This window comes from Athene cunicularia (assembly GCF_003259725.1).
Source record: "Athene cunicularia isolate RWA chromosome 2 unlocalized genomic scaffold, athCun1 chr2_part1, whole genome shotgun sequence".
NCBI classification, from domain to species: domain Eukaryota; kingdom Metazoa; phylum Chordata; class Aves; order Strigiformes; family Strigidae; genus Athene; species Athene cunicularia.
Window position 1 is genome coordinate 7,171,617 of NW_020799095.1, and position 12,339 is coordinate 7,183,955.

The 12,339-nt window shown below is 38.2% G+C and overlaps 1 protein-coding gene across 2 annotated transcripts in view; it reads left to right on the plus strand.

Moving 5' to 3' along the window:
* The window catches only part of CAPN7 (calpain 7), a 31,641-nt gene continuing 19,302 nt past the window's right edge, over window positions 1–12,339 (plus strand). Inside the window, exons 1-7 of one of the 2 annotated variants that reach the window (XM_026841542.1) lie at window positions 1–401; window positions 3,845–3,953; window positions 5,622–5,779; window positions 8,017–8,084; window positions 9,061–9,261; window positions 10,779–10,865; window positions 11,722–11,848. In XM_026841542.1, coding sequence (XP_026697343.1) covers window positions 3,875–3,953; window positions 5,622–5,779; window positions 8,017–8,084; window positions 9,061–9,261; window positions 10,779–10,865; window positions 11,722–11,848 — 720 coding nt within the window. In that variant the 5' untranslated portion in view covers window positions 1–401; window positions 3,845–3,874. Of the gene's footprint in view, window positions 402–442; window positions 557–3,844; window positions 3,954–5,621; window positions 5,780–8,016; window positions 8,085–9,060; window positions 9,262–10,778; window positions 10,866–11,721; window positions 11,849–12,339 lie in introns of those variants that run through there. The other variant, XM_026841541.1, reaches the window with a different exon arrangement.

Below are 12,339 nucleotides of genomic sequence, written 5' to 3' on the forward strand. Positions count from 1 at the left end.
TCCAGCCGAGAAGGAAGCGGAAGGCCGGGCGTGCGCGTCGAAAGTTTGTGGTATCTCCGGAGTAGCCGCGTCCTTCAGGGAGGGTTGTGACAGGCGCTTTCCCTGCATTTTATTTTTAGGTGGGAACAAGCAGTGCCCGCGCGCTGCTGTGCACCGACGGGCATAGGGGTAGCCCCGCAGCTACTGTGCCCGAGAAGTGGGTGCGGGCATTTCTTCCAGTTGTAGGAGACGCAGCCCCGTCGGTGCTTCTCGGGAAGCTGCGTTGTAACCGGACTAAAACCGCCTCTGCCCCGCTGGCGCTCCGCTTCCATTCCAGGCCTCTTCCCAACCCCCGCTAGGCCTGACAGACTGTTCAGTTTTATGTTGGAGATGTCAGTACTGAGCGTTTTGGAGAACTGCAGGTGGGCATACCGCAGCTCTGGAGGGTGCAGCTTGAAACTGCTCTGTTGTGTAATCGATCATCAAATAAGTAGAGAAGTACACGGTTAAGTACAAGCTGCTCAGTAGTAAGCTAGCTTCAGATCACCAGCAACCAGTGATTCGCTTTTAACCACAGGTGAATATTCTATTAGGGATCCAGTTTTATTATTTCAATACAGCTTCAGATTGGTGTAACCAAGGGTGTGGTGAGGTTGATTCAGTGTCTTGCCCATTATCTATAGACTTACTACTGGTAATTAGTGCCTTCTGTGCAACCATTAAGCATTTTTCACCTGTGCAAATTGCCTCTTTTTGTTGGATTTATGTTTTGCAAAGTTACGTTAAAGTTCTGCTTCCCACTGGCTTTGCTTCTCACCTGTGAGAAGGGCTTTACTTTTTGAAGCTTACTTTATCCTTGTTGCACTAATCATTTCACGTATTCCATTATCCTGCCAAAGTAATTCTGTTCTGTTAACTTGCTAGAAACTCTGTAGTCAACCTTTTACTTCATGAGTACAGGGTGTCTTAATGTAGAGTGAGCTAATTTTGTCTATGTAAAGTATATGCAAAAGTTCTAGTTGCCCATAATAATGCTGATAGGCTCTGTGCTTCTCAGCAGCAGTGTCTGTGCAGGGTCTGACAGCGATGCACAGTACTACTTTATTCCAGCACATTTCTCACTATATTGGACGAAATTGTCAAAGACTTTTCAGGAGAGAACCATCTTTTTATGCAAATAATCACTCTTGTACACTTTTGTACAGTGCATGGAAAATCTTTCTCACTTGCAGCACACGGGTGATGTTCTTTCTAAGTGTGAAAATGCATCTCAGGCATTCTTGCCACACATTCTGGCTACACGTGATGAAGAGTGTTATCTAGACTACATTTTCTGGTATGCAAGAGCTGGGCCATGGAGCAGCACATTTATGGACACTGATACATAATAGGAAAGCTTTGAATCACAACTGCAGCTAACATTTTTGGTATTCAGACAGGTGACTTGGCAGTCCAAGATTAGGTATTGACTCATGTCAGATTATATGTGAAGGTGTTGGTGTTCGTGTTCAAACCTATTGCAATCAGGAGGAGTGAGAGCAAACTCACCAGATATTGTTAAAGCAGAATTCTTTAGGTATGATTTAGCCTACAGAGGTTTGACATTCCAGATGTTGCTTAATCAATGTTAGATTAAACAAGAGTAGTTACAATATATCATCTCCTATTTTGGCAGTACATTATGCGGTTTTTTGGACAGCACAAATAGGCTCTGGCCCATCACTAACTTTCTTATCCACTGCTCTAAGCAGTTCACAGCTCTCTGGTGCAATTAATAAGCACATGGGAAAGCTTGAGTGCTGAACTGGATTCTGCAAGAACTTTGACCTTAAGGATGAAACATGGGAAATGTGACAGTTTGTTGCTAACAGACAACAGGCCTGTCTGAATGGAGTTCTAGGGCTAGCAAGTGCTGTTCACTTCCTACTACCGTGTCACTTTGATAGATCCCTAGAGGAAGGCTGCATGTGAACTGGCTTAAGGTAACTTGTTAATGGTGCTCTACAGAAATGTCAGAAACTTATTTGGGCACCTGATGACTTCAGCAAAACTGCTGAAAACTTGCTGACTTTAGGTATTGACCAGCACTTAGTAACTTGCAAGCTGATGATCAGTAGTTAGCTTAATGTGACTGTGGCACACTGCTCATGCCAAAGAACAGTAGTAGTATTGAAGAGATCATAAATTCTAACTCTGAATTGTATATCCATCTTTGGCGTGATGGTTCTGCATGCAGTTGGTCAACTGCTTCAGTCCTTTAAAGGCTTAATTTTAATTTTAAAGGCTTAAAAAACTGTTTTCATTGTTTACGTCTTAAAAGCAGGCAAAACAGTAGTGTTTGAAATCACAGAAGCAACATCAATTATGCATTGGTTTTGCAGCACTGATTTGAAAATCTACATTTGTTCTTTGCTTTGTATGTAGACAGCATTGATACAACACCTGTTTTGTCAGTCTGTATTTGTGTTATGTCACAGACAAATATATACATCCTTTGAGCAAGTATCTGTAGTGTACTTCTTTTCCCCAAAAAATAGTTGTGTGCTAGACCTTAATGGTAGTTATTTGATACATATAAATGGAGCGGTACTTCTATTTACTTTTCTGTTGCTGTGAATATTTTGTGATGTAATATGGTGATGGGTGTTGACAGAGAGTGTGTGGTACTTAGTTCTGTGATGCTTGGCAGTGAAAATCCTGATAACAAATACAGGTGGTGTCAGGATCAGTTTTAAGCTTGGGCAAACTAGCTGATGTGTATGGGAGCAAACTGCAAAGCTTGACAAAAATCATGGCCATAAAGCACACAAGAGAGCCTCTGGCCATGGCTCTGTGCTTGCGGTATACAGAGCAGCCTCTCAGAGCACCGTCTTTGTGGAGCAGCTCTCTAGTTACTGTTCTGCTTCCTACATACTCAGCCTGCTACATGACCACCTCCTCTCTTCTACTGCTTCTGGGAAGACAAGCACTGTCACAAAAGTGTGGAGTTTTTTCCATGCCAATAATGAGGACAAAGTAAGGTTTTTATCCTCATTTTTGTGAGATTTCAGTTCTCCACACACTTCTGAGACTGTGTCATCTCCAAGTGTTTATTACAGCCCTGCCAAACCTCACATGTTTTTCATAAGTTTAGTGAATGGATAGACAGCTTATGCAACTTATGCAAAAGTTTTTCTTAATAGATTTGTGCAGCATGAAAAAAAAGTCTTAATGTGAATACTGTATTGTGCTTCTGAGCTGGAGGCCTATACTCCCTTCTGGAAGTAGACTTTCAGCAATATCCAATGTGTCATGTACATATGAACATTTAAAAAAAAAAATTTGAAGAGGTAGGAAGCTTCAAATTTATAGTCTTTCCAGGCTTGATAGCTTTGAGTAATACTAAAAGGAAATACTAAAGCAAAATTCTGTGCATTTGATTTTGAAAAGCTTTTATTCTGGTTTACTTTCAATATTATCACAGTAAATGCAAATACTTTAAGTGACTTCGCTCCCCCCTTAAATCTGCAGCTTTAAAAATAAAAGGCAGTTTGTGGCTTGTGAGCTTTATTTAACTGATTTCATTGCATGCTTGAAAAATCTCCTAATTCTGTACATTAATATACAGACAGGCCTAAGATCTGGCCTTACAAAACCTCAGAAGATTTTTTGATAGTCTTATAGGTTGTCCCATGGGTGAGAAACTGAACATGATCTCGTTTATAACTTTTAACTTGTTCTTTGCAGCAAAATTTCCCTGCAGCCACTGAGTCTGCAGCTGTAGGGACTTGCTCTCATGCAACTCATGGCTGCTGTAAGCCCTCTGTTTAAAGAAAGTAATTTTCTAAGCAGCAAACATTAACCTTGTTTCAAATTCTCCCTGCAGGAAGCTGCACAGGCCTTGATTTATGCTGGGATGGCAGGGTCCAACTTGGAAAATATTCAAGAAAAAATAAATGAGTACTTGGAGAGAGTTCAAGCTCTCCATTCAGCAGGTGGGTAAGGAGCTTTCTAATTAAACCTCTGCTTAAATTAATTGAGTGCAAAGCATTTCAGTGTTGTGAGATATGTGTCAATTATATTTGCTCTGTTTTTCTTCATTCTAATTTTCTTGTCCTTTGTGAAGAACCAAAAATACAATGAGCACATCAGTGCTGTTAATTCTGATACATCAGAAATGAAGCGGAGACTTACTGCCTAAGCACTTGGGTGTGGGTATTCTTTCCTTTTAAATAATGTTAGGAACCACATCTGCAAAGCAAACCTGAGAAAGTAATTAAATACAGCAACAAAAATTGATCATCCACAAATCAGCATTTGCATCTAAGCCTCAGCTGCATGATGGATTTGAAGCAAGTGGGTTCTGGTATTTATGTAGAATAGCTAACTTTGAGAGGGCAAGAGATCTCTTTGCCTTCATAAAGGTTTCCTTGTTTGATCCAGTTTCAGTTGTTTGTGCTTAGACCAAAATCTCAAATTTTTGCACATCTGCAATTTTCAGTTAGAATCATAGAATCATTTGTCCCAAAAGGGACCTTGGGAGGTCTGTAGACCAATCACCTGCTCAAAGCATGGTAGACATGGATTTTTTGGACCAGTTTGCTCAGATCCCGAAAATGCCTAAGGACAGAAATTCCCCAGTGCCTCTGGGCCCCTGTTCCAGGGTGCAACTGTCTTTCCAGTAATTTTTTTTTAATATATATCTAGTTGAATTCTCCCCTGTTTCAGTTCATAGCCACCAGCTGTCATTCCCTTTATTTGCACCGCAGTGAAGAGCGTGAATAAAAATTTTTCATAATCTCACAGTTACTGGCAGGTTGCTATTAGGTGCCCCCAAAGCCATCTCTCTTCCTGGCTGGACAAACTGTGCTCCCTCAGCTTCCCAAAAGCCTCAGCCATCATTAGGGACCTTAGATTGGATGCAGTATTCCAGATCGCCTACTAAGTGCTGAGTAGAGGGTGGTAATCACTTCCCCCATCTCCCGGCTGTGCTCCTGCTGACACAGCCCAGGGCACTGTCAGCCTTCATCGCTGCCAGGGACCTGCTGGCTTGTGCTGACCCAGCTATCCCCAGGACCCCAGGCCCTGCTCCAAAGAGCTGTAACCTGCATGGTGTTGGTCTGCCCTAGATGCAGAGCATTTGTCCTGGTTGAATTTTCTGTGATTCCTGTTAGCCCATTACTTTAGCTTGTCTGTGTCCCTTTGAATAGCAGCCGTGTCCTTGAGTGAATCAGTTTGGTGGGCTCTGTAGCCTTGCTGAAGGTGCACTCCATCTTCTCCTTCAGATCATTAACAAAGGTATTAAACAAGAGAGACACCAAAGGAACTTGTTTGTTACCATAGGTCATGTTTTTTTCACAAATAATGCAATATTTTACATAATTAAGCGTCCTTGTCCTTAATGTAGTGTGGAAGAGAATTAATTTACATTATTTGTCATGTGAAATACGCTGAGAGAGTATCTCTGCTTCAGGGGGGTGGTGGTGATGCGTTCTTTTACCTGCAAAGATGTTTTTAGCAAAGTTTAGAAAGATTTTGTTTCCAGCTGAGAAAAATAGATATTACCCATCTGATTAGAAGTGCTAGTGCTTCAGTACCATGTTAAGGATGGGGTTTTTTGTGTTTGCTGCTGTAGAAAACTAAATTCTTCCTTTTTCTTTTAGTTCAGTCACAGAACACAGACCCTCTGAAGTCAAAACAACAGTTGGACTTGGAGCGTGCTCACTTCCTAGTTACACAAGCTTTTGATGAAGATGATAAAGGCAATGCAGAAGAAGCTGTAGAGTTGTACACAGAAGCAGTGGAACTCTGTTTGAAAACAGTATGTTAAGCTACAGGTTAACTTGGTGGAATTATGTGATGGTAAGAAATTCTTCCACTTACACAGTGACTGACCCTTAAAGGCTGACTTAAAAATGGAGTACCTGTATTTCTAAAAGCTTTTTTTAATCTTTTTTCTCCATTGTTTTTTTAGTGTTTCTTCTAGTCTTTATGTTATGTTGCTATTCAGCACTGTAAATTTATGGGGACTTGTGATTTATGTGTTTTCCCTGTATAATGTGGATTATACTAAAAACTAGAAATATTCTGGAACTTTTTTCATGTTAATTTTTGCCCTGGAGCGAATGCAACACTAAAACAGAAATTAAAAACAGTTAAAACTGAAGATGAATTGCTAACATGTCAGCTATATTACTTTCTGACTACATTAAAAGAAATAATTTAAGGGAAATTTTTGTTTGTAACACTTTCTGAAAACAAAACAGTCTGCTGATGCTAAAACTAGTAAAAATATGACTTGATTACTAAGTGCTCAACGTTAAAGCTGTTACAAGTTAATTCAATTCATGCTGAAATTAACAGTAAGGGTGAATTGGCCATTACATAAATGATGGAGAATATAATTACAGGTACTGCTTTTTTTCCCCTTAAGTCCAGTTGCCTTAGCTAACTTCTTACAGGAAGAGCTCACCATCATAATGTAACTCCACCAAGTCTATTTTTCTTTTTCCCTTATTTTCCCTTTTTATAATGTAAATATATGTGGGTTGTTGGGAGGGGAATGTTACTTTTGCTGCATGTTAGAGTAAAATCTCATTTTCTTCATATTCTATATACTGGTTTTATGTATGCTAAAAAACCCTTGTGATACAGTGCAACCAGATCAAGAGCCAGTAGAACTGCTCTAGTTCTTCCACATGAGCTGTTGGAGCAGAACATTTTCGGTCTATTACATAAAATATACTGCAGCAGCATACTGGTTTTCCTCTGCTATGTTCCTCCTTCTGTTGTGTCAGTGCATGCAAATATTACTTACATATACTGAAGTTAGTCTGAAATTATCTGATATTAACAACTGCTTTTATCGGGTATTTCATCAGGTACAGATACTGCTGAAGTTTCTTGAGTAGCATATTATTTTAAGATGATGGTAGACTTTATCCCTCAGGGTGATCAAAAAGTACCTTCTTCCCAGGATGAAAGAAGATTGAAGGAACTCTGCTATCTTGAAGCTTTGCTTGTCTTTCTCCTCAGTATGTTCAGGTGTAGAGATCTGTTTCTTCCTTGCCCTTGAAGTACTCAGAGCAGCCATTCCTCCTTTTCTGTGGCTGACTCCTAGATGAGTCTGCTGGTGTTTCATCTCACTGCTTACTTTCATACATCTTTCAAAGTCTTTTCCAACCAGGAACTCTGGAGTGTAATTTATTTGCAAATGAAAATAGCTGCTTATAGAGGGTGTTTCTAGTCCTGTTTCTTGGCATGAAAGTAAAGCTTGCCTTTTGTTTCCTCAGTTTACCTAGCTGATCTGGGAGAATTGGTCAATGTACAAAGCTAGAACTTGAAACTTGCTTATGGGTGTCGCAGGAGAAGTCATACTTCATATTGTGTCTCTTGCATATCGCTTAGCTGCAGTAGTGTAGCCATTCTTCATCTGTAAAGGAAAACAAAAGCATGAAATGGTTGTATGAGTAAACTGTTACAGCTGACCTCCCAACTGGGAACAGAAGTTGGCACTCTTAGTAATCTGGTTTGGTGTCCTGACATAGATTATTTTTTGCCCTAGATGTGCAAGAACAAGATTATTAACTTGCAAGCAATCTTGTTTGTTTGTATTTTATGAAAGTAAACATTCAAAATTATTTTTTTGCTAAGTTACCATTACTATTTTTGACTCATTTGGGGAAAAGAATTGGATCATATCTAAGCTCAGTAGTATACCTAACATTTGTTTTTGTCTTAGTCCCATAGTATTTTAATATAGTTAATTCTTCTGGCAGGTTTTTTGCATATACAATGTTGCCCATGCTGGAGAATTTTAAATATCACTTTTGTTCCATGAACATTCACTAGAACAGCAAAATGATACTTGCTTACATAGTATGCTTTCTATGCTGAGATATTTTTTTTTTTTAAAATTAGCTAATTTCAAAATAGAATTGGAAAGAATAGCTATTTACTGTTAACTGTAAACTGTAAGTGTGGAAATTGACAAGCTGAGCCTAGAAAACCTGTGGGGTTTTTTGAGTGTGTAGCATTTTCTTTTGTATTACACTTAAGGCTACTGAAACATCAGAAGCAGGTCTCCAATCAAAACTGAAACAGCTGGCTCGACAAGCACTGGATAGGTGAGTATTGCCAGTGTTAGTAAACATACTTGCTGTCAGGGGTAAGCGCACTCTGAGTTGGATTCTCAGTCTAATGTGTCTGTCCTGTACTGCAAAGAGTATGGATTCTGGGCAGAGTCCTCCTCCTTGGAGATAGCTGCCAGCTGCTATACAACTGAATATAGCAGCTGTTCTGCCAACCCCTCTGGGAATCTTGGGACATGCAGAATTAGGAAGGGAATGTATATTTGTTAGTACCAATGCACTGCTTCAGTCTTCAGGGATGTAAATTGGAGTACTCTACTACAATTTTTGGCTTCTGTAAAAATGCTGAATTCAGGCCAGCATGAAGTCAGGGTGTCAGCATCCCTTCATAAGGAAGACAGTTTGGAAACTGGGAATGAGTGGATCTTGTGGAGTGGAGTCTGTATCTGAAACAAGTTACACGAGTGTAAGTTTGATGTAACTTTTTTAATTAGCTGTACAATGGTGAATAATGGATTATCTTGGGCTAAGTTTCAGTATAAGCTGTTTTTCAGCACTTCTCAGTCTGTGTTCAAAAAAGCCCCCATATTATGCATATGTGTAACTATCCAGCAGCTTTATGCAATGACAACAGACTGTGGCTCCTGAATGGACACAAATAATTTTTCTCTCTCTGTGTTTTAGTGGTGTTGTTTTGAGGTTCCAGATAATGAACACTTAGACAAATTCTCCTATTAGCATAACTTAAAGGCAACAAAAACATGATAAGCCCTGCCAGAAGTAGCTTATGTATGAATTGGAAGTGTTATTATTTTAATTTATTCTATAACAGGAAAATAAAGAAGTACTGGCATCAGATATTGATTTTTCTTAGGAAAAGTGGTATTGGTCAACTTGGACATTTGTTTCATGCGATTTAACCTATGTGGGAATATGAACCAAGTAAATAAAAAGTTGAACCGTAACTATTTTTATCATTGTTGTAATCAGAATGCATTTTTATTTGCTTTAGAGCAGAAGCACTGAAGGAATCTGTGTCAAAGTCATCTCAGAAGGAGAAGTCAACTACAGTTAAACCAAATCAACCAGTCAGAACATTCTTTCCATTGGGACCTGATTTTTCTTTAAATGATAAACCACAGACAATAAGAGCAGTACAAGCTAGTGAACCTCAAGGTCAGAGGTACACTGCGGAGGAGATTGAAGTACTCCGGTAAGTTGAAGATGAGTGTTTCTAAAATGTTGTTATTTCTGCTCATGTCCTTTGTATATCTTACACAGTAGACTGAAATAGCTGAAGTATGGGGTGTATAAACAGAGATCAAAAAAACACCTCTTACAAACCCCGTTCTGGTATTATCTACACATTAATAATTTTTTTGTGTTCTCTACCGTAATGTAATTAGTGGTTTTTATTCACAGAGCATACTTTATAGTGTGTATTTAGAAGACAGTTTCTTGTAGCTGATTGCCAGGATTATTTTTCATAGCCTTATTTTTGTATGTTGCACATAGCCTACCTGACTAAGTTCATGAAAGATCTGTCTGAGATGCCAAGGTACAAAGATGTTTTTATAGATTATACAACTACAACTTCACTAGAAGTTGAGGAAGCATAATATTTTGTAAGACGGTGATTTTTGTTACATCCAGTTCCTCTTGCTTTGATTTTTATTACAGGTGGAATAGGCTACAAATAATCTATAAAACCTTTAGCCTAAATCATGAATTTTGGAAACTGTTGAATATATCTTAAAAAAAATAAATGCATTGTTTGATAGATGTTTCAACCTTCCCCCTCCTCCCCATGCAATAAAAAAGATTGTAACAGAGGTGATGCTCAACACTGTTCAGGATTTGATCATAAAACATTTAGTCTGCTTGTTGATTTCAAGGGACTTAAATGGACTGAGCATATAGTCACAAAGATAGAAATGTACCTGTGTCTGAAAAGTTGCAGAGGGTTAAAAATTACCTTATTAAAATTTCACTTTTTGCTCTTTAGTGCCTGTGCAGTGAATGTTTCTAATTTTGTGGATTGTTTGGGTTTTTTTCATGCTGTTTTGGGGGGGATTTTTTGTTTTCTTTAAGTCTTGCAAGAGAACTTCAAGTTGTTTCACATCTTTAATCATCATTTGATTTTAAAATATGTTGCATGCCTTTTTCAGTTAACTATTTGTTCGAAACTTAAATTACATTCACATTTAAATATGATTCCCATTTTCTAGAAAGTGTTCTGTGTGCTTTAGTCAAAAATGTACTAGTAAACACATATAGTATTTTTTATTATTGTTGTTTGACAAAGTGTTCCAGAATACTGCCCCAATTAGATGAAATCTAAGTGTTGCTAATTGTTAGTTGCTGTCAACTTAGGATAAGTGTCTGTAATGAGCGGTTTATGGGACTTGAGAAAGCCTGTTTAGACAGAAGTAGTTTTAAAAGTGACTTCTAGAACTATGAAGAAGTTTTTGGCTGATAATCATTTCTAACTTGTGTGGTGATTCATCCACAGGTATGTACTTGCAGGATTAGTGACTGAGCCATCAAGTACTGCATATTTCAAATCCAAATAAAGTGGTGGTTTCATTTTCAGAAAATGAAAATGCCTTGGTTTTGGAAGAACTGTGTCTTGTTAGTTTTTAAAAATTAATTTTTTTGTTACCTTCTGGAACTTAGTCTTTGAAAGATGATAGATAGGTTTGTAACTATTTTTCTTTTTATGACTTGCAGGAAAACTTCAAAAATTAATGGCATTGAATATGTACCTTTCATGAGTGTTGATCTGAGGGAACGCTTTGCCTTCCCTATGCCATTTTCGTAAGTGTAATTCAGATACTGAATTTTTGGTTCTATTTCCAAAGTTTCCTCATATTTGGTATTTCTCTTTTCGCCTTCAGAGTTTAAAGTTGTTTAAGTAGGCTTTTAAGCGTAATTTCAGCAGAGGTATTTATATACTACCACTTCCTTCTTCTAGTCTCATCTTAAAGCTGTTTAATGTAAGCTGCTCCTGCTCTGTAGCGCTTTTGCATTTATGTCTTCAGGCCTATAAGGACAAAGCTATATTTGGCTTTTTGGAATATTGGGCTGGGTTGGCAACTTGAGTCCATTTCCCGATTCTGCTGGATGCTAATGAGTTGAGCTCCCTCTGCCTCAGTTTCCTGTAAAATTAAGGCGATAGCTGTTTCTTCTGTAAAGGTCTATTCCAAGAAAGAGTGATTATGTAGCTGCTAGACCTTCATTCATGAGCAATAATTATGTGTTAAGTTTTTTTTCAATTTTCCACTGAAGGCTTGTCAATCAAGCCTCAGTATTTTCAAAACTAAAGAAACTTTCTATTATTAGTTCATCACATTGAAATAAAGTGAAGAATTTGAGTTTCTGTTGGTGTAGATGGTGTTTTGGGGGTTCCCTTCACCTTTTCAGTCCTGTCTGAAGGATGCTTTTGGGTTTTATTTTTAATTTTTTTAATATTTCGGCTTTTTTTCCCTAAAAATCACAAACTTAGCAGTATTGTTCTTTGAAATTGTTTTACAGCTCTGTAAACAAAGATGTGTAATTGTTCTGTGCATAATTTTGCACCATCTATCAGATATGTATAAGACTGGACATACCATGAAAAGCTTTTTCTAAACTGATATTGATTTACTTCTACTTTTTTCTCTCTTAAATCTAGTGATAAATGTGGGAAGTTACCATTATCTCCCAAACAGAAAGCGATGTTTGCCAAGTGGGTGCGACCAGATGACATAACAAATAACCCTACAATGATTTATACTGTATCAAGTTTCAGCATAAAGCAGGTAAATTATTCCTAAAGAGAAACGTGTGCTGTTAGAAGTTTATTGCAGGGGATATAATACATTCTTGTTCGGAAAGGAATCCCCAAATGTGAGAGTGCTTTCCCTGGCTCTCCTGAGATTAAATGAAAATAGTATTTCTTCAGATTCCACACAGAATATACAGGCATGTTAGCAGTGGAAGTGAAAATCGGAATTTGAATTCCAGCGGAAAATCCTGTTTTCCAGAAATAGTGGTGAAGTTAATACGAAATACGGCAAGCTGTACTCTGTGGCAAAGATTTTAAGTTTTTTAAATTTTTATTTGACGGGAAGCAGCGGCCCATTGAGAATAGTGGAAGTGTCTTGTTTAGTGTTAAGTTGGATGGCCCAAGCTATTCTGAAATCAGGAATAGATTATGCCACTGGATATGGTTTATATTATACAGTGTGCTTTGTGGAGGAGGGAGTAATTATGAGTGGATGCTGAGGTATCTGCACTTGCCTCTGATTGT